A 26,967-nucleotide genomic window follows, 5' to 3' on the forward strand; every position below is an offset into this window, starting at 1 on the left:
ATTGCGTCGAAAGGGTGAGAAAACAAGCACAATTATAAAAGAAATAAAAAAATAAAAAACAAAACAAAAACAAAATGACGAAGGAAAAGTATTCTAATCAATAGTCAATACCTTCTTTATCTAGTAACTACAAATTCTAGAATAAAAAATGAATATACGAAGTCATGAAACAAACCAACCAGACAATTTTTATATCATGAATAATGTAGACCTTTTTGGTATCCATTTGATTTTTTATTTTTATTTTTTAAATTTAAGTCTATCTCGTAATATTTCTTACCATGATTTATATCTTTTTTAAGTACAATAGTTAAACTCTTAATCAAATTCTAAAAACAAAAATAACTTTTTGTTCTCAGAATTTGACTTGATTTTTTAGGTCACAGATAAAGAGTAGTAAATTTCTATTTTTTTTTTTGTTTTTTTCTATACTTTCTTCTGAAAATCTTGTTCAGCAATGGGTTTTGCTGTTTTAGTTTTCAAGAATATGACGGTCAATCGTCAACATTTCTTGACAGAAGCACTCAATATCGATCAAGCTAATCACAGTACCATCTTATGAATTCGAATAAATTACTGTTACATACAGAACAATAATTATAGAGCTCATATTTTCAAATGGAATCAACGAAATCGCGCAATAAAAATCATAACCAAGATCAAAGATCATCAACATTTTTGCAACAAGAGTTAATCAATGTGTTACTGATAGCGTGGTATAGATCGCATACCTGATTCGTCGTCATCGGAATTCTAGGTGGCTGATCGAACGAACAATTAGGCATAATCGAGGCTGAAAACATTGGAAGGATTAAGGAATGAGGCAAAATTCTGGAAAGGTTTTCGCGAAGATTGATCCAATTTGGGAGGCTAAATTTGATTTTTAACCCATTTGAGACACGTAAAGATTTTGGGACCTGGCTCTTCTAAATTACGCTTCTGTCCTCGTTATTATTATTTTTTTAAGTATAAATTATTTGAGGGTTTTTTTTTTAAAAAAAAAAAAAACAAACAAACAAACAAGTAGTGAGGGGAAGAAATACATGTCAATTAGCATTTTATGCTATTTTGACTTAGGACAAAGTTTCTCAATTTATTTATCGTAGTTGTTGAGATTTTTATTTTCATATTTTTTATATTTTCGTTTGTAAAAGCCAATTAGATATAGATCATCAAAGATTTAAAATGATAATGAAGAAAGTGAATCGACAATTTCATTATAGACATAACATAAACAATAAAAATAGTAACTTATATTCTTCTAAAAATATAGTGACTTATTTAACGTGTTAAAAATTTGTTTATTAATTTTCTTAATTTTTACAATTTTTCAAGAAATATTCATCTATATCAACATCTTATGAATCAACATATTCATAACATCATAACATTAAGATCTTGACATATATATATCATCATCAATATTTTAAACCTCACTTAGAAGATCAAGAAAACCTCTGCTTTAAGAGAGAGATCTGTGAATCTTATTCTTGGCATGTTTTCATATACTCGTAATGTATATGATAGAGTGAACAATATGAAGATTACATAGAAGTCAAATTAAAATGTTTTAAAATTCAAGGACTATTTTCAAGACTAAACATGTTATGGGATGTAAAATTTAAACCCAAAAGAATCTTCACTATACTTTTCAACGATGGCAAAAGGTACATCTTTAAAAAGCATATATACATGATTCTAAAGGTGATTTAACCTCTAACAAATCTCTGGTTTGATGCTAATAATTTTTGCTAAAAACAGCACACAGAAACCATGAAAACCAATTATCTACCAAAGCTTCAAGCCTCAAGAAGCTCAACAGCAAATCTCACATTCAATTGTGCAGCTTCAGTTTTCAGTTGGCATGATGTCCTAAGATCTTGTAGCATGTACATGATAATCCATCTAGCCTCAAAAGAAAAGAACAGAACAACCAACTTGGTTTCTAGTTTTGCAACATCCATTGCCTTATATCCTCCCTCATCACCCCATCATGCCATCCTCTTACATATCTCGGCCACGGTGCTCCGGGCGTCAAAATGCCAAAATGTCTATGCTGGATCATAGTAGTGGCTGACTTTGAAGACTTCATCATCATGGAAATTGTAGGAAATTGCTTGGGCCATATATTTGTTGATGATGTAAATAATTGTCTGGAAGAGTTTGGCTTCTTCAGGGTCTGGGAGCTCTCTGGAGTTTTCAAGACGGAGGAGCTGGAAAGCTGTTTTGTCGTGTTTGTCATTGATCCACCATCCTGTTTGCGTATTTGAGCTGATGGTTTATATCTGTCGAGTAATCGAAGAATCCAGTTGCCAAGATTCCGACCAACTTCTAAGTCTCTCTGCTGTATGTTCAGGTGAACTTTTAATGCTATATCAAATACAGCACGTGTACGTCTGCAATAGCAAAGACAACACGCAGAAATTTTCACATAACAATATTAGTAATCGTAGTAACAAGAAAAATAGCACATTTAATGGACATTGAAAATCTTGTATCAATAAGAAATCAGAGCATCGTGAGTGGCACCATTATATACGAGGAGAGGAATGTCGTCATAAGAAAAACTGTTCTAAGTTAAGCAGTTGTTTTTGTGTTCACCTTTAAACCAACACAAGAAGACAATCTACCTAATGATACTAAATTTACAAGAAAAAAGTTACACAAGAAAATGAGAGTTAATTTTCTTTCTCGAAAACACTTCCTATGCACTCCTCTACTTGTAGCCGAACATAAAGGGCAATGAACATGGCTTTTACTACTCATCATCATTGTTTTTTCTTTTTTCTTTTTTTTAATATCCGTGAGTGTCCAAGCTAGCTTACGTACACTTTACTAATCTCACGAGACAATCTGTCTGACCCTACAACATCATCATTGTTATTCTTATTCATTTATAGTATAATCAGAATGTTCAGGCGCACTTCTTACGTTTCTTGCATTATGTTCATAGTTCGTCTACTAATTCTCGAAGAGGTTTTGGCCATCTAAGGCCAGCTTGGAGGCAAGATACGTTTTCGGCTTTCAGACCTTGGAAGGGATCTAAGCCCTTACTGCTAAGGTATCCCTTAAGGTTCCCATCACTATGATCCTCAAGACAGTTAGTTTCATGCTCTATAATCTTTGGAACAAACTTCCATGCTTCATAATTATGAGCCTTAAAACAATTATCACAGTTCATGACAAAATGCCCTGATTGCTAAAACTAGAAAGATCTAAAAGAAATATTGGCGCAACCCATCATAAGAATGAACTATTGCTGGAAGATAAAAGAGATGATAGAAATGCTGGAAGGCATCATTAAGAATGAGAATGAAAATGATAGAGAGAAAGAAGAGAACCCCTCTTTCATGCTAAGTGAAAATGGCCCAAGAGATTAATTCATCAACCTAACTTCCCAATTGCATATTAGTAAGCGAAAAGAAAACAAGCTGCGAAGATTTGGTAACAATTGGCCGTTAACTCATCCTCCCTACTTCTCAAGCTAATGCCACACAACTTATTTCATAACAATTTTCGATTCCATTACACAGAATAAGATTCTTCCAACAACTTTTTTTATACAAATATGAAGAATAACTGAATCAATCGAAACCCAAAACAGGGTTTATCTCGTTTCTAACTAGGGATCGGAGAAGAAAGCGAAATCGACAAATAACACAACATACAGACACATTTCCGGTTCAAATTTCATCATCATCGAATCAAAAGATTAAAAGAAGACAGAAAGTGAAATTACCGGTGAAGAAACTGACGGATCTTGGGAAGTTTTGGGCTGACGACGCGGCGTTGAAGCTTGAGGGCGAGGCGGTAAGTTCGCTTGAGCCCCAAGAAATAGGCGGTTCCTAGAGTAATTTCCCATAGCACCATTTTTCTCTCTCTAGAACTTTCTTCTTCTTCTCTCTGGAATTCGCTCTGTTCTGTGGCATTTGAAGAATCGATTCTTCGTTTGTTTTCGTCTCCCCCAAGTTCCGTATTTTTACCGCTATAATCATCGATGGATGTAAGAGAGTCATTGTAGCCGTTGATTTTTATATTCTTCTGATCAATCTGAGACGTTGGTTTCTTGCCGCTGAAATTGCACTAGTTGGGCCTGCCCTGCCTAGCTTTTTATTTTCATTTATTTAGGTAATTATACTTTTTTTGTGCCTAAACTTTTAATCGACTTTCTATTTGACTTATAGATTTTAAAATATTATAGATTTAATCCTTTAATTTTAAATTTTTCAATTTAGACTTTAAATTTTAAAATATTATAATTGTATCCTTAAAATTTGAGTTTTGTTTCAATTTGGTCCATAAATTTCAGGATTATACATTTTTAATCTTATTTTTCATTAAATATTCACTCTCAATTATTGATGTCAATTTCTAATAATTAATTAAAAGTAATTATGAAGTGAAATTTTTAATTTTAATTTTAAAAGTGATAAAAATAGTGAAACTTAATTAATTATAATTATTTTAATGATTTTTAATTTATTAACATAAATTAACTCTAAAGACGGAAAGTGAGTATTTAGTAAAAAATCGAGGATTCAAATATAAACTTTGAAACATAGGAATCAAATTGAAACAAAACTCAAATGTCAAAAGCAAATTTGTAGCGTTTTGAAATCTATGGATTAAATTGAAATCAAATTCAAAAATGTCTAAATCAATAACATTTTGAAATTGGGGGACTAAATAGAAACTAAACTCAAAACTTAGGGACCAAAAAATTATTATTATCATATATGATGTATGTAGTTGGGAATCTATTTGAGTTAGACTCATTTTGGTTCTTTTGTTTGTTGTTTTATTAATTTATAAACTAAATTACAATTTTGTTATCGAACATGTTATCTTAGCCCTCGTTTGAGAGCAAATGCACGTTTTTTTTCAATTTTTTGTTTTTAAAATTTATGCATGTTTCTTTTAATTTATACTTTGAATAGGAATCTTGTTAAATAAATATTTGAGTTTTTATAGTCAAATTCCAAAAACATAAAGTACTTTTCAATTTGCAAAACTTAACTTTATTTTTTAAACATGGTGGAAGTGGATATGGATACCAAAATAAATAAACTAATTGGAATGGTATTTATAAGCTTACTTAAAAAAATGGTTAGCAAACTAGATAATTAACAGTGATACTGATAATTTTAAAAGTTGAAAAAGTTAGGATTTTTTAAAAATTAAATTTAGAAATAGTACTTCCACCTATAATTGTTTTTTACCCAATTCTTTGAAACATTTTCAAAATGCAAACTAAAATTTGAAAACTTAGGCGATATTTTATAAAAGGATTATTTTTTGAAAATTAAACTTATAAACTCTACATTCACCTATGATTTATTTTCTTATTTACTTTGTAGCAGTGTTTCCAAAAATTATGTCAAATTTTGGAAACAAAAAAAAATATTCTAAAATTTAGCTAAGAATTCAAGTGTTTAATTAAAAATCGTAACAAATTTTTGGGTAGTATGCCTTAAAACTAGTAGTTTGTAAACATTAAACGTATTCTATTTTGCAATAAAGATGTTATTGAGTTATATTCAGTAAAGTTGTTATTGAATATGTAAATTGCATTTGTTAAAGCTTAAATCCAATAAACTAACGAATCTCTTACTATAGCATGAATACTTGAACTTTATGTGGAGACATAAAAGTGAATCAAGTTTGAGTATATAGCCAAAACAGTACAGGGATATGGCTGGTTACCTTATCTTGGAGACAATATGAATGCGGCCCACTTTGTATTTAAGACAAATGATGTGATCTTGAATCGTTCATGTAGAGACATATGAGTGGGGGCATCCTATGCAAAAGATGTTTGCATGAGATCGAACCATGAAATAGTCACTTTTCTTTATAACATCGTTTACTGTTAAAACTGACTGTTTCATTTCGATGACCTAAGTTAACTCGATCTTAATCCTAAGTTAACTATAAACTCCTGTTTATTTGAGATTATCCTTTGATCTGCATGGGTGAGAGTGACTCAACATCGCCGCTCAATAAGCCTCCCATTGTAAAGGTAAGGGTCGGTAGATAGCTGAGGACATAGTCCTGCAAAATCGAATTCAATCCTACCCGATTTCAGGGTTAGCAGATAGGTTATTCCCTTAAGTACGGACTCCTAGTCTAGTCTTGAACAAGGGGCCCTACCCTCTCTATGACTGAGAGGACTCAGTTTATTAGTAGAACCATAAACCAATTGTTCATTAGTGGATCAATGGAGATTTAAGGAATAAAATTTATTACAAGGGTAAAATGATAATTTTTACCTAACTGTAAATACGAACAATATGTGAATGATCGACTTACTGATCATAGTTAAATCAAGTGGACAAAAATATCTCTACAATGAGAATAGTGCAACTATTGGGCTTTATTGGGGTGTCCTGGTAGTTAGCGAATGTTGGTTAATTCAGTGATCGTTGGAGCTCATGATTTGTAGTGTGACGAGTGAGTTTGAAGTATTCATATTCGAATTAAGGAATAAGCGTTAAATATATATGATATATTTAATGGTATGTCATTCAATTTCCAATTGAATGATAAAGAGAGAGCTTGAGATATTTAAATAAGATTTAAATATCAAAACTACGAATAAGGATTCATCGAGATTAGTGTTGGATTTAATAATTGAATATTAAATTAAATTAATTAAATTTTTTAATGAATTATTTAATATTAATTTGATTTAAAATTAATTATTTGAATTAATTTTGAATTAAATAGAATTAATCAAAATCGGTCAAAGTCATATGTTGACTTCATCAAGCTTTGAATGTCAAAGGTCAAAAGTTGACTTCAGTAAGTAGGAATTCCAAAATAAGTTTTGAATTAAAATTATATTTAATCAAAAATTGACTAAAGTCAAATGTTGACTTCACTTAGTGAAAAGATCCAATAATATTTTTTAGTGAAAAAGTTCAACTTTTAGTGAATTAGTGAGTAATTCATTTGACAAAGTATTAATTCCACAAAGTATCACTTATTCTACTAAATTGAGTGCATTTTGAAGTGTCAAAATTTGGTTAACTCAATTTTGCATTAATTGCATGTAATTGCTCTGTAAATAGGATGTTTTGATAAAGATTAAACTTCTTGGCTATTTTGGTCATTTTTAAATTAGTTGAAAAACAAATTTTTCCTAACAACTTAGAGATTCTAAAAGAGTTTTAGAATTGAAGTCCCCAATTCTCTCTCATTTTTTATTCTAAATTCATCTAAATTTAGGCACTCACCGGATCCCATCATCTCGCTCTAAGGTCGGAGAAGATTGGGAAGACCCTCGTGGTGGTTCGCCGGTTCATGAGGAGATTGGAATGCGGTGGTCAATTTAGAACTACAAAGGTTGTAACTCAAACCCTGATTTCAAAGTTATTTGCATGCATGTTTTATCTTTAAAATTAACGAAATTTAGAGTGCTTAAGATCCAAATTGTTTTCGCATACACGTTGTTTATTCTTACAATTGGTATCAGAGCATGTTTTAAGCATAAATTTGCATTAATTTTAGTTTGGTGAGTGTTATGTCATGAGATGAAAGTGTGATGGCCAAAGTGGATATACTACAGTTTTGGCATTTTTTTAAGCTTTGATTTGGTTGTAATTATTATAATTGCCTAGTTTTTTTTATAGGCTTTAATGTGTGAAAAGGATTTGGTAATTTTTCCAATGTCATTAGAGTTGATATTAGGTTGTAATTTGAAGAAATCGAAGTAAGACGTAAACTATTTTTTAAGCAAATTTTTGGACTGTGGAGACCGGTTTGGATCGGTTCGATTTTTTTAGCTGGTTCAGCCTAATTTTCAAGCTTTGGAGTTCTAATTCAAGGTTTTTTAAGTTGGTTCGGGCTGATTCGAAGTGTTCGGGAGTGGTTCGGAGTTGTTTCTGAATTATTGTTGTAATAATTTAGTTGTTTGTTTGCCAAATATACTAAAATCGGTCCACTTTAGTGTATTTTATTAATTATGCATTATGAATGTATTTATTAATTATATTAATATTGATTGTGCATAAAGAATGTCATGTAGATTTAAAATCCCACTATAAGATAACATGTTGCATGCATTAAAAAGTATGTTTTAAATGTTATAATATAATTTTGCATGCTTAGAATTTTATGAATATTAATATATGAAATGTATGTTGTATGTTATAAGTGTTATAATATAATTTTCTTGTTTAGGATTTCATGAGTTTTAATATAAATTGTTATATTAAATTATGAAATGCATGATGTATGTTATGGATGAATGTCTAAGTTATAAAAGTTATAAATTCAATTAGACTTTTAAAAATCTATAACAATGATAACATGCATGTTCACCTATGGTTAAAAAATGGCAACTTGTTTTAAATAGCTAAAATAGGTCGTTATTTTGTAAAACTTCGGTTACAAACTCACCCGGGCTAAATCCTATCTAAGGCTGAAGGTACTTAAGTTGACGATTTACAGAACACCTGCTACTTAGGGATTTTAGCCAGTTTTTTAGTGTTGTTAACTCGGTTTTATGAGAATGCATGAGCAATGTGAGGTAATAAATTGGTTTATCACTTAGACATCGTAAGTTAAATCCAAATATAAATGTCATACTTGGATAAACACCTAGACTTAGATTGTATTTATTAGCCGGAATACACCTAAATAAATATTTATTCGAGACAAATATAACACTTTAGTGGGGGATTAATAATATATACAATATATTATTTTTAGCTCTCCCTAAAAGTTCATACTGTGATATTCATGCTCGGCTTCGAGTCTTAGGAGTGACCTCCATGCGAAAAGTGTTTGCATGGGTCAATAGCAAGATGAATAAAGGAAGTAGTTCATAATAAGGGGGTGAAGGATGTGTGACAATGTATCCTACGTTCTCTTCCATTAAGTTGCACCGTGAGATTCTTATGTTTTGCCTGCGAGTCGCCCTAGGAGCGACCACCCATTCAGAGAGTTGTTTCATAGGGATCAGAATACCGCAATCTTCATAAATGAATAGGGTTTCTTAGGTCTGTTATCAACAATTGTTTTCCAATTTGGGAGCTTGTTGATACTGATCTGTGGGATCTGAAAATGGATGGTTACACTTCCAAGGATTACTAAGTGTTAGTAAATTCTTGACCGAAAACGATAATTAAATGATTATATGAATAAATAGTTGTTCTGGTACTAGTATTTAGTCAAGACTATTTTGCTTCAGTGAATGAGTATTTTACTGCCCCTCGGTAGCATCTATTCTGACTCACTAAAGTATTGTTGCAAATAAATAATAAAATTTGGGTATATAATTAATTTTGCTAAAATTTTGATTGGGTTTAAAAGCAATTTACTAATAGAAATTGTTTATATTTTCAACATGTCAAACTCTTCTATATAAATACTCGCTTCTGATAAGTTTAATGGTCATAATTATTCAACATGGAAATTGAATATAATTGCAATACTAGCAAATAATGGTTTAAAGTTTGATTTAACATAGGAATGTCTTCTAACTCCCAGCTCATATGCAAACTAAAATGTTTGAAATGCTTATGACAGATGGATTAAGGCAAATGATAAGACCTGAATCCATATCTAATCAAGCATATCCGATATACTGGATAAGAAATTTGAGAACATGGTTTCCACTAAAGAGATCATGTTCTAGATATGTCGAAAATAAACAATATCGATATACTGGCTAAGAAATTCGAGAATATGGTTTCTGCTAAAATTGTTTTCCATATCGAGAGCATATCCGATATAAAGGATAGAACCTCTATTAGAAAACATATTCTAGATATGTCGAAAGTAAAAAATATTGTCATAGAGAGAAAGCACAACAAAGTAAATATGATTTACTCATTCTTGAAACATGTTTAGTGGAAAATGATAAATTAACCTGAATATTAGATTCAAGGGTCGCTAATCATATGTGTGCTTTCACTTAGGAAACCTGTTCCTAGAGACAACTTACAGAAGGTGGGACAACCTTTAAGGTTGAGACTAGAGAGGTTGTCTCAGCTAAAGCAGTGGGAGATATGAAGTTTTTTGTTGAAGATAGATTCATTTTTCTTAAAAATGTATTTTATGTTCCTGCTATGAGGAAGAATGTAATATCTATCTCACGTTTGCTAGAACAAAAGTATAAAGTTTCTTTTGAAGTTAATGAAAGGTATTAAAATATGTTTTACAAACCTAAAAGATAACTTATATGTGTTAAAACCAACTGAAGAAAAAAACTGCTTTAAACATAGAGATGTTGAAAACAGCTTAAACTCAAAATAAGAGGCGAAAAGTTTCTCCTAATGCCTATCTTTGACACTTAAGACTTGGCCACATAAATCTCAATAGGATTGGGAGATTGGTTAAGAGTGGACTCCTAAATCAGTTAGAAGACAACTCTTTACCTCCGTGTGAGTCTTTTTTAGGGTAAGAAGACCATAAGATCTTTTACAGAAAAATGTCTTATAGTTAAAGAATCCTCAAAGCTCGTGCATTCAAACCTACGTGGTCCGATGAATGTCAAGGCACGATGAGGATATGAATATTTCATCAGTTTTATTGATGATTATTCTATATATGACTATGTTTACCTAATGCATCATAAGTTTGAAACCCTTGAAAAGTTCAAGAAGTATAAGACAAAAGTTGAGAACTAGTTAGGTAAAAAGATTAAAACATTTCGACCAAATCGAGGTGAAGAGTATAATGGACTTGAGATTCTAGGATTATTTGATAGAACACAGAACTCGATCTTAACTCATAGCACTCAGTACACCCCAACATAATGGTGTAGCGGAAAGGAGAAATAGAACCCTGTTGGACATGGTTCGTCCGATGATGAGTTATGCTTAATTGCCTAATTCATTTTAGGGACATGCAGTAGAGATTGTTGTTTATATTTTGAACATGGTTCCCTCAAAAAGTGTTTATGAAATACCTTATAAGTTACAGAGATGATGTAAAGGTAGTTTACTCACTTCAGGATTTGAGGATGCCTGACACATGTGTTGGCACATAATCCAAAGAAGTTTAAACATCGTGCCTGTTTGTAGGATACCTTAAAGAAACAAAAAATGGTTTATTTTATGATCCTCAAGATGAAAAAGTATTTATATCGACAAATGCTACATTCTTAGAGGAGAACCACGTAAGAAATCATCAACCTCGCAGTAAACTAGTATTGAATAAAATTTCTACAAAGGCTACAGATAGATCAACAAGGGTTGTTGATCAGACTAGTCCTTCAACAAGAGTTGTTGATGAAACTGGTACATCTAACCAATCACATCCTTCTCAAGAGTTTAGAGTGCCTCGACGTGGTGGGGGAGGAGAGGGGGTTTATTCAACAGCCTGACCATTACATTGGTTTGACAAAAACTCAGGTCGTCATACCTGATGATGGCTTAGAGGATCCATTAACCTTTAAACAGGTAATTGAAGATGTAGATCAAAACCAGTGGATAAAAGGCATGAACCTCGAAATGGAGTCTATGTACTTCAATTCTATCTGGAAACTTGTAGATCAACCAGATGGGGTAAAACCTATTAGTTGAAAACGGATCTACAAGAGGAAACGAGACCAAGCTGGTAAGGTACAGACCTACAAAGCATGACTCCTGACAAAAGGGTCTACCCAAAGATGGGGGTGGACTATAAAGAAACCTTCTCTCCAGTTGTTATGATTAAGTTAATTAAAATACTCTTGTTCATTGTTGCCTTTTATGATTATGAAATATGGCAAATGGATGTCAATACAACCTTTTTTAATGGCTATCTTGAAGAGAGCATCTATATGTCTCAACCAGAGGGATTCATTGAACGGGGTCAAGAGCAAAAGATTTGCAAGCTCGGACGATCCATTTATGGATTGAAACAAGCATCTCAATCTCGGAATATAAGACTTGACACTGCGATCAAATCTTTTGACTTTGAATATAACGTTGACAAACCTTGTGTTTACAAGAAAATATAAAGGTGTTATGCGTTGGCCTATGAAGTATGCGCCAATCATAAGGCTAGGCATGGGAAGGAGAATGCGGTCATTTAGATTAAGCATTGGCCTTAAGAAGCTAATTGGACGCATATAACTAGGCGGGGCATGAAAGACATGTTAGGCGCATGGAGTTGTTGCCTAAGATTGTTATGGTCGAGGTTAGCTATGCATTGAAGGGCCCTAGTCATGTATTAATTAAGCTTGGCCATGAGGTGGTGGTGTGCTATGCATTAAGATTAATTATGCGCCAAGGTCATTCGAGGTTAGAAAAGGCATCACAGACGCATAGAACAAGGTTAGTATGAGTGGCAAGCGATGAAGGAGATGTGTTGATCTTGATGGACGCATGCGCCAAAGGTAAGCCATGCAAAAAGGATATGTGTCCAAGGGTATGTGATGGTATTGAGGTTAGTGTGGCGCATGGGAGGTGATGTGTTAGCTGAGCCATGCATTCAAGCAAACATGCTATAAATATTGGTTAACTACATGATCGACCGTGTTTCCCGTAAACTATTATGAGTTCGAGCTTGAGGACGAAGAGGATGAACATTTTCTTTTTTCTATCCATCCAAAAGGATGCCTCTCTAACAACTATTCATCTACAAAGATCTCACCCAAATAGAGAAGTGAATCTAAAGGCCAAAGAGTGATCTTTGAACGCTACTACGCATCCTATTGTCAACAAGATTGTAGCTTTTCTGATATTATATCTTGATGATATCCTACTTATTGGGAATGAGGTAGGATTCCTTACTAGCATTAAAAGATGGCTAGCATCCCAATTTCAAATAAAAGATTTGGGAGATGTTCAATATGTTATTGGAATCCAAATAGTTTGGAATTGCAAGAACAAAATGCTAGTCTTATCTCAGGAATCTTATGTAGACAAGATGTTGTCTAGATATAAGATGTAAAATTCCAAGAGAGGTCTGTTACCTTTCATACACGAAATTCTTCTATCTAAGGAACGGTGTCCTAAGACACCTCAAGAAGTTGAGGTTATGAAACGAATTCCTTATGCATCAGCAGTTGGGAGTTTGATGTATGTCATGTTGTGTACACGCCCAGACATATGTTATGCAGTTGGAGTAGTCAACATGTTTCGGTCCAATCCTAGATATGATCATTGGATTGTCGTTAAGAACATTCTTAAGTATCTTTGGAGAACGAGGGACTATATATTTGTGTATGGTGCTAAGGATGTGATCCTTAAATGATACACTAACTCTGATTTTCAGATCGATTTGAGGAAATCAACTTCAAGATTAGTGTTCACTTTAAATGAATGAACTATAGTATGAAGAAGTATAAAGCAAAGTTGTATTACTAACTCCATCATGGAAGCAGAATATGTAGCTTAGCAAAAGAAGTGGTATGACTTAGGAAATTTTTAACTGATTTGGAAGTAGTTCCAAATATGTATGTGCCTATCATATTCTATTGTGATAACAGTGGAACAGTTGCAAATTTGAAAGAACCGAGAAGCCATAAGTATAGAAAGCACATCGAGCAAAAGTATCATCTCATCAGGGAGATCGTACACTGATGAGACGTGATAGTCACGCAGATCACCTCAGAAGACAATCTAGCCGATCAATTTACGAAGGTCGGCACGCTAAAGTGTTCAAGGGTCACCTAGTCGGATTAGGACTACGAGATTCATAAATCTAGGACAAGTGGAAGAATTCATGGGTACCCAATGCCCTAGTTTATTGTTTTGTATCATTCTCTCATACTCAACATTGTATATATATAAATCCACTAAAGTTTTAGTCCAAGTGAGAGTTTGTTGGGTTGTATGTCCTAAAACTCGCAGTTTGTAAACATTAAATATATTTTATTTTGCAATAAAGATTTTATTGAGGTATATTCAATAAAGTTGTATTTAAAATTTAAATTGCAATTGTTAATGCCTAAATCCAATAAACTAACGAACCTCTGGCTATAACATGAGTACTTGAACTTTATATGGAGACATAAAAGTGGATCAAGTTTGAGTATATAGCCAAAACGGTCTATAAGTGTAGGGTGGGTTGCATATCTTATTCTGGAAATACTATGGATGCGTCCCATTTTGTATTTAAGACAGACGATGAGATTATGAATTGTTTATTTAGAGATATGTGAGTGGGGACATCCTATGCAAAAGATGTTTGCATGAGACCAGATCATGAAATAATCAATTTTCTTTATAACGTCGTCTACTGTTAAAACTGACTATTTTATTTCGATGACCTAAGGTAACTCGATCTTAATCCTGAGCTAATTATGAACTCATGTTTATTCGGGATTATCCTTTAATATGCATGGTGAGAATGGCTCAACATCGCCACTCAATAAGCCTCCCATTTTAATGGTGAGACCGGGTAGATAGCTGGGGACATAGATTCCAGGGTTAGTAGATAGGTTGTTCCGTTAAGTACTGACTCCTAGTCTTGAACAAGGGGCTCCACCCTCTCTATCTATGACGAGAGATATTCGATTTTTGGTAGGACTATAAACTAATTGTTCATTAATGGATCAGTGGATACTTAAGAAGCAAAATGTATTATAGGGGTAAAACAGTAATTTTGACTCAGCTGTAAATACGAACAACCTGTGAAGGATCGAAATATATCTACAATTGAAAGAGTGCAGCTATTGGTGGAGTATCCTGGGACTAAACATTAGGATCCATTGGGATTAATGTTGGATTTAATAATTGAATATTAAACTAAATTAATTAAATCGTTTAATGAATTATTTAATATTACTTTGATTTTAAATTAATTTTGAATCAAATGTAATTAATCAAAGTTGGTCGAAGTCAAATGTTGATTTCACCGAGCTTTGAAGGTCAAAGGTCAAAAATTGACTTCATTAAGTAAGAAATTCCAAAATTAGTTTTAAATTAATTTTAAATTTATATTTACTTCTATAAAATGTCACTTATCTCACTAAATTGAGTGCATTTTGGAGTGTTAAAATTTGGTTAACTCAATTTTACATGCTTTTTGGCCATTTTGGTGATTTTCAAGTTAGTTGAAAAACATTTTGGTGATTTTCAAAAGCTGAAATATTATATTTGATCAAATAAAGGTTTCAAACTATTTTGGAGTAGAAAATCTATAGAATCTAGAATGGAAATTGAGACTTGGAAGGGTGTGGTAGTGTTGCGATAACCTAAAACAACAATTTGAATCACCAAAATATTTTAAGTCATTGACAATCCGTTTTAAGACTCATTTTTCATTATTTTTACTCTAGTAAAACTTTAAGAAAAAGGCAGAAACGAAATCCATCATACATTTTTAAAATTAAGAACAAACGGAGTTTCAAAGTTACCTTATAGAGAGACACCATATACTCTCTAAAAGAACGAAGTTCCAAAAGAAAAATTCCAAGCACAAAATAAATAAATCCCTGAAATGCAAAGACTAGCCAGAACTGCACTGATACATAGCATTGTAAAAAGAGCAGAATTTGTTCTCAATATGGAAAAATCTGCTGTTTTTATATTCTGACAAATGAAGATATCTTATGCAATAAAGTCCGACCACTAATTGAGGATGAAATCTATTCTATATTTTCACTCTAACATATAACCAACCATGCCAGAAACGAAGAGGAAGTACACATTACAGCTACAAGAACTTTCAGACATAGATATCAACAAACATCACAACAATTCAGAGAATCAGACCTTGAGCTGGTTCAGGTTTGGGACGTTGTTGAGGCTCCTCAGGGGGTGCTGATGCAGCCTTTGGGGATTCCGAGAGATGAACCTTAGCAAAATCTTCGACCGTCTTCTTTTTCTGTTCTTCTTCCGATACCACGACTTTCTCTTTTGTTTTCTGACCAACTTCTCCAGCTGCCTTGGCTACCTTATTGAAAGCATCAGCAACCCAGCTAGTCCCGCTCATTACATATCGGTTTTTCATAATGGCAGATCCAGCATTGCTAACTTTTTCTTCTGCAACTGCAAATGCTGATTTAGTCTTCTCGGAAACCTGAAACTTCTGGTCTACTTCCCGAACTTTGTCGCTCACCAACAACGTACCAGCACTAATTTTCTCAGTGAACCCAATTTTTTTATCCAATGTAGCAACTTTAGCTGAAGCCGTGGAAGATAACTGGTGTTTCTCATCAAATGCCTTTGCCGAGTTGAGTGCATCTTTACCCAAGATGAAGCCCTTGGCTAGCATGCCACTAACCACATCCTCTGCTTTGCGAAAGGCGGATTCAGCAGCACCGGGTGCTTTAGTTCCAGGGGCCTACAACAATGAAGATGATGAGCTGGTTCACTAAGAGAGAACGTATAAGGTGGCATACAGCCGCACACATAGCAGGCAAAAAACAAAAAACAAAACAAAACAAAACGAACTTCCAAGAATCTTACAGGGGGCGGTGCGGTAGCTTCAGGAGGGAGCTCATAATCAGGACACAGAGTGATGTTGACAGAAAGATCCACTATAGTTGCACCCTGACAAGAAGTTGAGCTCCATTAATCTAACTAGCTCAGGTGATTTGTATTGCTTTGTTCAGTATAACAGGTTATAAACATCCGGAAGAAAAAAATCAGATAAAATACATCTCAAGGAATGAGAAAAGGAACAATCTGAATGACGCTGAAGTCAGAACATACTTCCAGCTAAGTTATCTTATGTGCTCAAATAATAGAAGATCAATGAAACCAAAATTAGACCTACTGATGCTTGCACCAAAGATCATGATTCATGTCCCTTGCACCATTCATAAAGAGGCAAAAATGCTCACTCAGATCATCATCACTTGATTGTAAAATGGAAGGAATATTCACTTAATATAGATATTAGGGCTGGTAGAATGATTCTGATAATCCATTTATCGGCTGAAACCAATGCATTTTTATGAAGGCGGAAATGATGTAAGGTATAACTAAAGAAAATAGAAGAATAGATGTTATGGCCCTTATTATTTGAGTCATTTGACCACTAATAACAGCCAAGAACACCATCATTTTTAACACTGAGCAACCATAAAGCCAACCATATTTCAACTTTGACACACAGCTCGACTAATAATGGAATCTTTGAGAGTTAGATAAATGCCAATGGGTATAAAACTTGTAATTACTCCGAACTACAGATATTGTCTACAAAGTGAACTTACAGACAAAAGAACCGCAGTCTCTGCTCCTTGCGTGTCCTTAAAGGTTACATAAGCAATTTGGGACCGTTCACTTTCGCTGCACAAGAACAAAAACCTAGTGTTTGAATAAAATTGAACAAAGAGAATATATATCATAAACTGAAATTAAAATCCGTACACAGACCTCTGCATTTCAAGATATTCAATGTCACCCGAGAAGGAAAAAAACTCCTTTATGTCTCGTTCAGACGCTCCAAGGGAGACATTGCTGACTTTGACAGTCTTAATCTGCATACAGAACAAAACAAGCACTTCAGACAAAGATCAAGAAATCTATCACTATTTCCAAGAAGGTGGATAAATCATTGCTACAACTGAACCGTGATAACCGTAAGGCAGAAAGAGAGCAAAAAACCAATTATGGCCAGAAAATAAATGAAAATCAAAAGGAAAAATCTCACGGGTGCAGCGAAGAAACAATGGAAATCGACAAAGACAAGCAGCAATTAAAATCCAAAAGATGCGAAGATTATACAGTTCGAAGTATTAATTACGGCCATGACGCTCCTGGTTTTAATTTCGAATGTATGCTTCTATGCAGCTCCAGATACAGAAGGAGGAGCGAACATGGGCACAAACTCCCAGTACATTTCATCAATCGAACCATAGAAATGGACCCATTTGCTTAAACATTAATCTCGATTCTTGATACACTGATTGGGAAAAATCTCGACATTACACAAAACCCTCAAATGGGAAAGTCAAACGAGAAAGTAAACCACAAGAGATCTAATCCCTTCGCCGCACATTGCACTAATACGCCATTACCCCAATGAAAAACTACAGAATAACGTTCCAAATCTAACCCAATGAAATTTTGCCCCAACCATCTGCCACCTCCCACAATCCCAATCTTCAAACACGATGAAAAGAGAGGGAAATTCATGAAGTACTAACCGACATCGCTGGAAATGACGAAGATAAATTCGCCGGAACGGAGACGGAATCAACCGACGATCACCGGAAAACTGAAACCTAGACGAATTAGAAAACGGAAATTTTAATTCTGAAAATGGGATTTCTCTCTCAGTGCTCACAAGTCTTCGTCGCCTCTGATGAGAAAAAATCGCTATGGCACGAACAAACAAGGCTCCGTTTTGATGGATATTTATAGTATCGAGATATTTCGTACTAGGGACTGTATTACACGCGCTATTATGCGCGTAAAACAACCGTGTAGATTCGAAACGGAGATAACGGGACGGGGAGGGAATTTCCATAACGGGGCGGCCTTCTGCACGGAAACTGTGACGGGCCACGTTGCAATTTACAGGTTCTGTCTTCAATCTCAGCTGTGAAATTATCAAATAAGCTTTTAATTATTTTTCACTATTGTATTTTTTTTTTAATTAATAGGTCTTTAAATTTTATTTGTCTCAACTTCAAATTTCATAAGTTTCAATTTTTAAAAATGTTAAATTTAACCATGAACTTAAGAGTATTTAATGAACTGACAAATAAAAAAAAAATCTGACCAAATCGATTAGATTAGGATGTTAGAATTTATTTTAGGTTGAGTTGAATTTTATTATGCAAGAATCAACTGGTTCGGTTCGGTTCTCGCGTTTAAGGAAAAAAAACCATCCATTCAACTCGAATCAGACCGATCATCTATACACGTATAAATATTTATTTTTTAGGATTTTCATTCTTTTCAACTTTGTCCTAATGCTCCAACCATTTATTCTATCTTCTCCAACAAATTGCAAATCATTTTATGGCTAACAATATTTACATCCAATTGTTCGTCGACAAATCTTAGTCATATTGTTCATCATCCCGTCAATCGTTCCTTCCTTTCTATTCTTGTTCCCAGGGTTATTTGACCTCTATTGCATTTGCTAGTCTCAACCGTTGTTGGACCAGCCACCAGCTATCGCCAATCGTTTATCACCTTGTCAAACTTGGTCGTCACTTCCCCTTTCCATCTGACAACAACAATACAACACTTTAAAGTTTTCCGTCTGATTTATGTTCTTTCCTTACTTTATTTTTCCTTTCCTGCTCTTATGTCTGGATATCTCACTTTGTACTAAGAAGATGTAGTTTAGAAGTTTAAATGAATAATCAAGAATAGTGAGTTTGTATATCTATCTTGATTTTTTCTTCTCTTATCTATTGTGTTGATGCAAAGCAAACTCGGTTACCCCACTTGACCAAATATGAAAAATATATGGTTTGGGTTTGATTAATCAATATTCCCTTAACTCGATCCAACCAACCCTTGTATTTATTGAACTTTCAATTTTGTGTCAAATAGTGCCTCTAACATATGCAATAGTTTTTAACCTTTACTAATCTATTCAAATATTTATGAGAATATCGAACTTTCCATTTCGTATCTGAATATTGATTTTCTTAAAAATTTCAAGTTGGTCAATAACTTATTAGATATAAATAAAAATGTATGGATTTATATGTAATTTTTAAAATTTTTAATAATTTATTAAACACAAATTTAAAAGTTTTAAGTAGTTTTAGGATACTTCTGGAAAGCTATTGGATTAGCTTGTAATTTAGCAAAAAAAATTTAAAATGTGAACGAATTGCTTTTAGCTTTAAATATATATATATTTCGATGAACACATATGGCTCTAAATAGATTTCTTTTTTTTTTTTTTAATTACAGTTTAGTTTATATTATATCATAGCATATGGTCGGTTTTAGCCCCTTAGAATATAAACTATGAACCGACTCGATCAAATTTAATTCTTATTTTTAACTATTTTTTGTTTTTAGGAGATTTGGATCATTCAAATTGTCCATACTCTCGGTTTTTTTTAAATTTATTTAATGTATAATTCCATTTTATTTCGCATATTTTTAAGATTCTTTTTTACCGTATTTTTAGTTTCACTCCAATAAATAGTATCTTTAGCGACATGCAAAATAAAGTATCTCTAAAAATTTTTATTTCTATGAGAGTTCCTAAACCTAACTTAGATGGCCAGCAAAAATAAATCGAAAGTAGTAAAGAAAGTAGTAAAGAACACCAAGATATATAGTGGTTCGACCATTTTGGTCTACATCCACATTGAGAACCAGCTTGAATTAATTTGTTAATGAGCAATAAAGGAATTTTACAAATTATAGATAATCAACGAAATCACCAATCTGTAATTTTTGTATCCACTGATACCGAGAGATCCGCACACAATGTCGCTTTCTGAAAACTGAGAACAACTCGCCTGCAAAACAGCCCAAAAACAGTGTGTTATCGCCTCTGACCGACGCACAGACCCGCGCGTATCTCTCACTGCTGCAGCTCCACGCAAGAACCAACGCGAAACCACGCCCTCGCCGTCGACCTCGCACGCCGGACGAAAATCAATCTCTCCGGACACCCACGTCACCACCGCGGACGCTCGCCCACGTCAGACCTCGTCACCCACGGACAGCAGGCGGACGTTTTGCTTCAGGCGGCTCGTGGACTTCAGCGGTTGCGGCTCACCAGACGAAACCCCCAGGCGGCTGCTTCTTTTTTCAGTTCAACGGCTGCTCTTCTCTCTTAAAAAGAGTTACACAAAATACTACCCTATTTTTTAAGAAGAAGAGATAATTGCAAAAATGCCACTGTTCAATAATTACGATAATGCCATTGGGCTTTTAAATTTCCATCAACCCAATAAAAAACCACTTAAAAAACTTGTTATTTTTCACAAATCCTACAAATCTCCTTCATAACAAGAATATTTAAGTGTTAAGCTGATTCTCTAATCTTCCTATCATCCAGATTTAATATTCAGCCCATTTAATAAGTATTTGAATCTATGAGCTGGAAGAACCTTAGTTAACATATTTGACAACTGTATGAACCTTGACCAGTTCAACATCTTTCTGGGCCACAACTTCTCTAATAAAATGAAATTTGACATCGATATGCTTAGACCGTCCGTGATGAGAAGGATTCTTCGCAAGATGAATAGCACTCTGTCTATCACAACGGACGATATAAATGAATTCCTGCGACAACAACTCACCAACTATCCTTTTCAACCACACTGCCTCTTTCACAGCTTCACCCACTGAAATATGCTCTGACTCAATAGTAGACAAGGCAACAACTGACTGTAGAGCAACCTTCCAACTGATCACATTACCAAACAAACGAAAAATGTGACCTGATAGAGACCTTCTTTTGTCAAGGTCTGTGCTGCATCTGTGAAGCCTTCCAATAGTGCTGATTTATCACAATCCCTGCTAAAACACAATGATACACTGGCACTGCCTTTCAAATATCGAAGCACCCATTTAACTGTATTCCAATGCTCCTTCCCAGGATTTGACATAAACCTACTTATCATACTCATAGCATATCCTAAGTCGGGCCTAGTACAAATCATCAAATACATAATACTTCCAACAGCATTACAATAGGGAATATTAGCCATCTCTAACCTTCTTGTTCAGTAATAGAACACTGAGATGAAGAAAGCCTAAAATAAGATGCTAAGGGTGTCGAAACTGCCTTACAACCAGACATATTATACTTCTCAAGCAGTTTATACACATAACTCTCCTGCGTAATTGTTAACAAACCTTTCGCCCTATCTATTTTCACATCCATCCCTAGGATCCTTTTTAGTTCACCTAAATCTTTCATCTCAAATTCACTAATCAAACGTTTCTTGAGATCATAGATTTCAGAATAATCCTTAGACACCATAATCATATCATCTACATACAGAAGTAAATAAGTATATGTACCTTTCTGAGATAGTTTCCAATACACGCAGGCATCATATGAGCTCCTGTGAAACCCCTGCTTCAGAATAAAGATGTCAAACCTAATATATCATTGTCTCGACGATTGCTTCAGTCCATAGACGGACCTGCGAAGACGACAAATCATGTCTTCCTTTCCTTTCACCTCATAGCCCTTAGGTTGAGCCATGTAGATCACTTCCTCCAATTCACCATGAAGGAAAGTTGTGGTGACGTCCATCTGTTCAACAAACATATCAAAGTGAACAGCAATAGATAAAATTAATCGAATGGACGAATGCCTCACACCGGAGAGAAAATCTCATGAAAGTCAACTCCCTCTTTTTGAGTGTAGCCCTTGGCTACCAGTCTAGCCTATACCTAGCGTTGCTGTCACCTGTACCTGGCTTGATTTTATAAATCCACTTTAACTGAATGAGTTCTGATTTAGGAGGCTTTGGAACCAATGACCAGTCTAATTCTTTTGCAACGAGAATAATCTTGCTTCCATAACATCCTTCCACTTTTCCTTCGAATTAGATACAATAGCCTCCTCAAAAAGTAGACGGCTTCTCCCCCTTATATGCTTCAATACGTCAACTGCACAAAGTAAGAGCATAAGCAACTAAATCAGCATAACCATACCTCGTAGGAGCTTGCCTCACCCGCTGAGGCTTGTCACGTGTAAGCTGATAGTTCTCTAGGTCACTGCCATTTGAGCTTTCTTCATCAAAAGCTCCCTCATCAATCAAAGTTCTCTGCAGTTAAGGCTGTCTACCATCAGAACTAGATAACTGATCACTGGAATCACCTGAACTAACTGATGGTTGTGCTTTAGAATCAATTCTAACCTCTACCCCAACCTGATCAACTGTCTGTTATTTTTGCTGCTCTTTGACACGAAATGGCATCTTTGTTTCATTAAAGGTCACATCTCTGCTGATAATGCATTTATTTCTGCCCTCTTCTAAGCACCAAAGTTTATATCCTTTAACACCCTGAGGATAACCAATAAACATACATTTCAGTGCCCTCTTATTCAGCTTCTCTTCCTTAACATGAGCATAAGTTAAACATCCAAACACTCTGAGATGATCCAAGCTTGGAGCTTTTCCTGTCCATATCTCATGAGAAGTCTTTAGGCCTAAAGCGGAAGACGGACTCCTATTTAGATAATAGGCTGTTTGGGCAGCTTCCCCCCAAAACTTCAAGGGTAATGAAGCATTTGTCAAGAGACATCTTGTACGCTCCATAATTGTTCTGTTGAACCTCTCAGCTTAACCATTCTGCCGTGGAGTGTATGTAACAGTGAAATGCCTCGTAATTCCCTCAGATTTGCAAAATTTATCAAATTTGTGATTCACAAATTCCAAACCATTGTTTGTCCTCAGATACTTTACCTTCCAGTCTGTCTAGTTCTCAACCTATTTTTTCCATTCAAGAAATTTCCCAAAAGCTTCATTCTTCTGTTTCAGTGGATACATCCACACCTTTCTTGAAAATTCATCAATGATCGACATAAAATATCTCGAACCTCCCATAGAAGGTACCTGTGTAGGACCCCACAAATCTGAATGAATATAATCCAAAATTCCTCTGGTAGAATGCTTCCCTTTCCCAAATTTCATTCTGGTAGACTTTCCCATTATGCAATGTTCACAAAATTAGAGTTCAATGTCTTTAACTCCTCCAAGTAAATCTTGTTGTGAAAGAGCTTGACCTCTTTCACTCACATGAGCCAATCTGTTATGTCATAATATAGATTTATCTGTTTCTTTCCCAAATGCAATAGCAGCACCACCTGAAACTGCAGTACCTTCCAACACATAAAGACCATTCCTTAAGGTCCCTTCAGCTTAACTAAAAAACCCTTGATAACCTTTAAAACTCCATTCTCAGATTTATAAGAATAACCTGCTCTATCTAATTCGCCCAGAGAAATTAGATTTCGTTTGAGTTCTAAAACATACCTTACATTTGTAATTCTGATCATACCATCATGTGTTGCAATTCAAACTGACCCAATTCTTTTTACATCACAAGCACCATTATCACCAAGCAGAACTAATCCCCCATCATTTTCCTAAAAGTCAATCAAGAAATCCCGATTAGGAGTCATGTGAAATGTGCACCCTGAATCCATGATCCAAGCATTCTGAATGTCCCTGCTAGACACCATCAAAACCTTAATCATACCCATCAGTAATATTTGTTGTACTAGAATCCCATGTATACTTACTACTAAATGCTTCCTTGCTCTTATTCAAAAGGCAATTCTTTCTAAAGTGTCCTTCTTTATGACCTAGGAAACACTTTTTGCTTTTCCCCTTTGATTTCGACCTGGATCTCGACTCTTTTCCTTTTCTGTTCTTTTTCTCATTTCTGCCTCTGGCCATGAGTAACTCTCTATCCTTGTGTTCCTTTTTAATCTCGAGATTTCTCGTTCTCAAGGCATTCAACACTATATCCATGGACAATGAATCTCGTCCATATTTAATAGATGCCTTAACTTCTCGATACGATTCTAGCAAAGAAGTCAAAAGAATAACTGCTTGATTTTCATCCGACATCTTCTCACCGATGTTATTGAGATCAACTATAATCTTCTGGAATTCATCTAGGTTCTCTTCTAAGCCTTTACTTGAGTCCATTTTATATCCAAAGAACTTCTCCTTTAGATATAATTTATTTGGCAAAGACTTAGTCAAATAAAGACTTTCCAGTTTCTTCCACAACTCTGTTGTAGTAGTAGTCTCATCTACTAGCCTAAGACAGATACAGAATTATCGTCGAATAGGTCATCTCATCCATATCCTTTTTTCAGCTTCTGTAATTGTTGGTGGAAGGTTATCTTCATCTAAGATTTTGGCTACCTTTTGTTGTACCAGAATAGCCCTAATCTTTTTCCTCTATAACCCGAAATCACCTTTCCCATCAAATTTAACAACTTCGAACCGTGTAGACATCAAAGCCATTTGTCAAAATTAATTCCAACAAAAAAATTTCTGAACAAAGAATATGCCAGCACACACTATCACACAACCTCTTTGGATCAACCTGGCTCTGATACCACTTGTGAGAGTTTTTTAACCTAACTTAGATGGCCAAGCAGAACGCAAACAATCAACAGAAATAAATTGAAAGCAGTAAAGAACACAAAGATATATAGTGGTTCGACCAGTTTGGTCTACACCCACTTTGAAAACCAACTTGAATTAATTTATTAATGAGCAATAAAGGAATTTTACAAATTATAGATAATCAACGAAATCACCAATCTGTAATTTTTGTATCCACTGATACCGAGAGATCCGCACACAATGTCACCTTTGAAAACTGAGAACAACTCACTGCAAAACAACCTAAAAACAGTGTGTTATCGCCTCTGACTGGCAAATCACGTGCAGGCCCGCACGTATCTCTCACTGCTGTCGCTCCACACAAGAACCAGCACAAAATCCACGCCCTCGCCGTCGACCTTGCACGCCGGACGGAAATCAATATCTCCGGACACCCACGCCACCGCCGCGGATGCTCGCCCACGTCAGACCCTGTCACCCACGGACAGCGGCGGACGTTTTGTTTCAGGCGGTTAGTGGACTTCAGCAGTTGCGACTCACCAGACGAAACCCCCAAGCAGTTGCTTCTTTTTCCAGTTCAGCGGCTGCTCTCCTCTCCAAAAAAGAGTTACACAAAATACTGCCAAGAAGAAGAGATAATTGCAAAAATGTCATTGCTCAATAATTACGATAATGCCATTGGACCTTTAAATTTCAATCAACCCAATAAAAAACCACATAAAAAACTTGTTATTTTCTACAATTTCGTTATGAAAATAAATTGAGATTTCATTGTAGCTTTGTGATGGTACTACGTTTCATCGCAAAAATTGCTATAAAGTATATGCGGTCGTTGTAAATTCGTTGCTTAAATACTATTTTTCTTATCTCGTTTAAAAACGTTAACTTAATTTCATGTACTCTCGTTTCTTTTAATGTAGTTTCAAACCCTTGGTTTGGTTTTTATACTTTTTATGTGATGATTTTGAATATTCCATGTAAAATATATACACAACAAAGAAGGAAGGAAGGTGGGAAAAAAAAAAGCTATGGCAATATTGTAAATTTTATTTAAGTGTAATACCGTGTTATTCCAATAGTACAGAGTATGTTGTGTTTAAAACCAAACATGCCTTTCGAAAGCACAAAGACATGAATAGATAATATTTGAAAATATAAAGGTTGTTGCTGCAAATATCTTAATTACAGGAGAAAATATACATGATCCTTTACGTGACAGCAATGATAAATTTATAATTCGAAAAGAAAATGTGACATGATTTGTAAGATGGAAAGATTTGTACACTGACGTGGTGCTCGTCACACAAGCTCTGATACTTAAGTCAAACAACGTATATGTGTGACAAGTATTAGAATGAACTTATTTCTCCCTTAAGGTGTCGTGATGTATTTATAAGTGTAGTTCTCATATACTATTTTCAACAAAATTGAGAAGTTGCAATGGGGTTACCAACCCATCAGACTGAGTCATGCCCTATTTGACAATATGCTGAGGTTGACCTAGGTTGAAATCGAGCTTCATTTGCCTCATTTGGACTTAAGGTAATCTCTCGAACTAGGGCATGTCTAGACTTGACCTCAACCAAGGATCAAGCTATCCCCATTATCTAAACCTATTTTGGTCTTGGGATCTCAATTTCGGCAATCTTGTTGTCTTTTTTGTTATATCGTGTTTGTCTTTACTTGATGCCGATTATAGTCTAAGAACACCCGTAGTCTTTTATTAGTTTTGAAATTACAATGACAAAAATATATAAATAAATGAAGGATTTTTTTAAGTACAACAATGATAATGTGAAAGATTAAAATATTAACCTTTAAAATGGTAATTGGTGTATGGATAGCTTATTTAATGAGTTATAAATTTGAGTTGACAACAAAGTTCAAAATACACTAGGTAAGATTGAACTCGAGAAAAAATGACTAAAATAAGATTTAAATTGATAGTTAATTAAATGTAGAAAAAGGCAAAGTATATTATTGGGTGGACAACAATGGAATTAATTTTCTTACTATTTTTATATCAACTCAACTCAACTCAT

General features: G+C 34.4%; 2 protein-coding genes across 3 annotated transcripts; both read right to left on the reverse strand.

Moving 5' to 3' along the window:
* Positions 1–1,496: 1,496 nt before the first annotated feature.
* On the reverse strand, positions 1,497–3,971 carry LOC120089886. Its single transcript, XM_039047312.1, has 2 exons — positions 3,740–3,971; positions 1,497–2,396 (listed from the first exon to the last, which is right to left on the reverse strand). Exons 1-2 carry the CDS (start codon positions 3,868–3,870, stop codon positions 1,946–1,948), a joined length of 582 nt encoding a protein of 193 aa, XP_038903240.1. The 5' UTR covers positions 3,871–3,971; the 3' UTR covers positions 1,497–1,945.
* Positions 3,972–15,366: 11,395 nt separating this feature from the next.
* Positions 15,367–18,221, reverse strand: LOC120092193 (binding partner of ACD11 1-like). 2 transcript variants are annotated; one of them, XM_039050429.1, is made up of 5 exons: positions 18,038–18,221; positions 17,265–17,368; positions 17,102–17,177; positions 16,350–16,433; positions 15,367–16,224 (listed from the first exon to the last, which is right to left on the reverse strand). In XM_039050429.1, the coding sequence occupies exons 1-5, from the start codon at positions 18,041–18,043 to the stop codon at positions 15,640–15,642; spliced, it is 855 nt and encodes a 284-aa protein (XP_038906357.1). In that variant the 5' UTR covers positions 18,044–18,221; the 3' UTR covers positions 15,367–15,639. The 2 variants fall into 2 exon arrangements, with proteins under 2 accessions (XP_038906357.1, XP_038906358.1); XM_039050430.1 differs by lacking the exon at positions 18,038–18,221 and having other exon boundaries at positions 17,265–17,374.
* Positions 18,222–26,967: the final 8,746 nt, after the last annotated feature.

Source organism: Benincasa hispida, chromosome 11 (assembly GCF_009727055.1).
Source record: "Benincasa hispida cultivar B227 chromosome 11, ASM972705v1, whole genome shotgun sequence".
NCBI classification, from domain to species: Eukaryota; Viridiplantae; Streptophyta; class Magnoliopsida; order Cucurbitales; family Cucurbitaceae; genus Benincasa; species Benincasa hispida.

What these genes read in the sequence shown, in the direction of transcription:
- LOC120092193 (XM_039050429.1), bottom strand. An exon ending in AGACTGCGGTTCTTTTGTCT is followed by an intron (nt 16,434 to 17,101) that starts GTAAGTTCACTT and finishes ACTTCTTGTCAG; the next exon opens with GGTGCAACTATAGTGGATCT. An exon ending in AAGCTACCGCACCGCCCCCT is followed by an intron (nt 16,225 to 16,349) that starts GTAAGATTCTTG and finishes TCATTGTTGTAG; the next exon opens with GCCCCTGGAACTAAAGCACC.
- LOC120089886 (XM_039047312.1), bottom strand. Translation starts at nt 3,870, where the DNA reads ATGGTGCTATGGGAAATTACTCTAGGAACCGCCTATTTCTTGGGGCTC. An exon ending in ATCCGTCAGTTTCTTCACCG is followed by an intron (nt 2,397 to 3,739) that starts GTAATTTCACTT and finishes TTGCTATTGCAG; the next exon opens with ACGTACACGTGCTGTATTTG.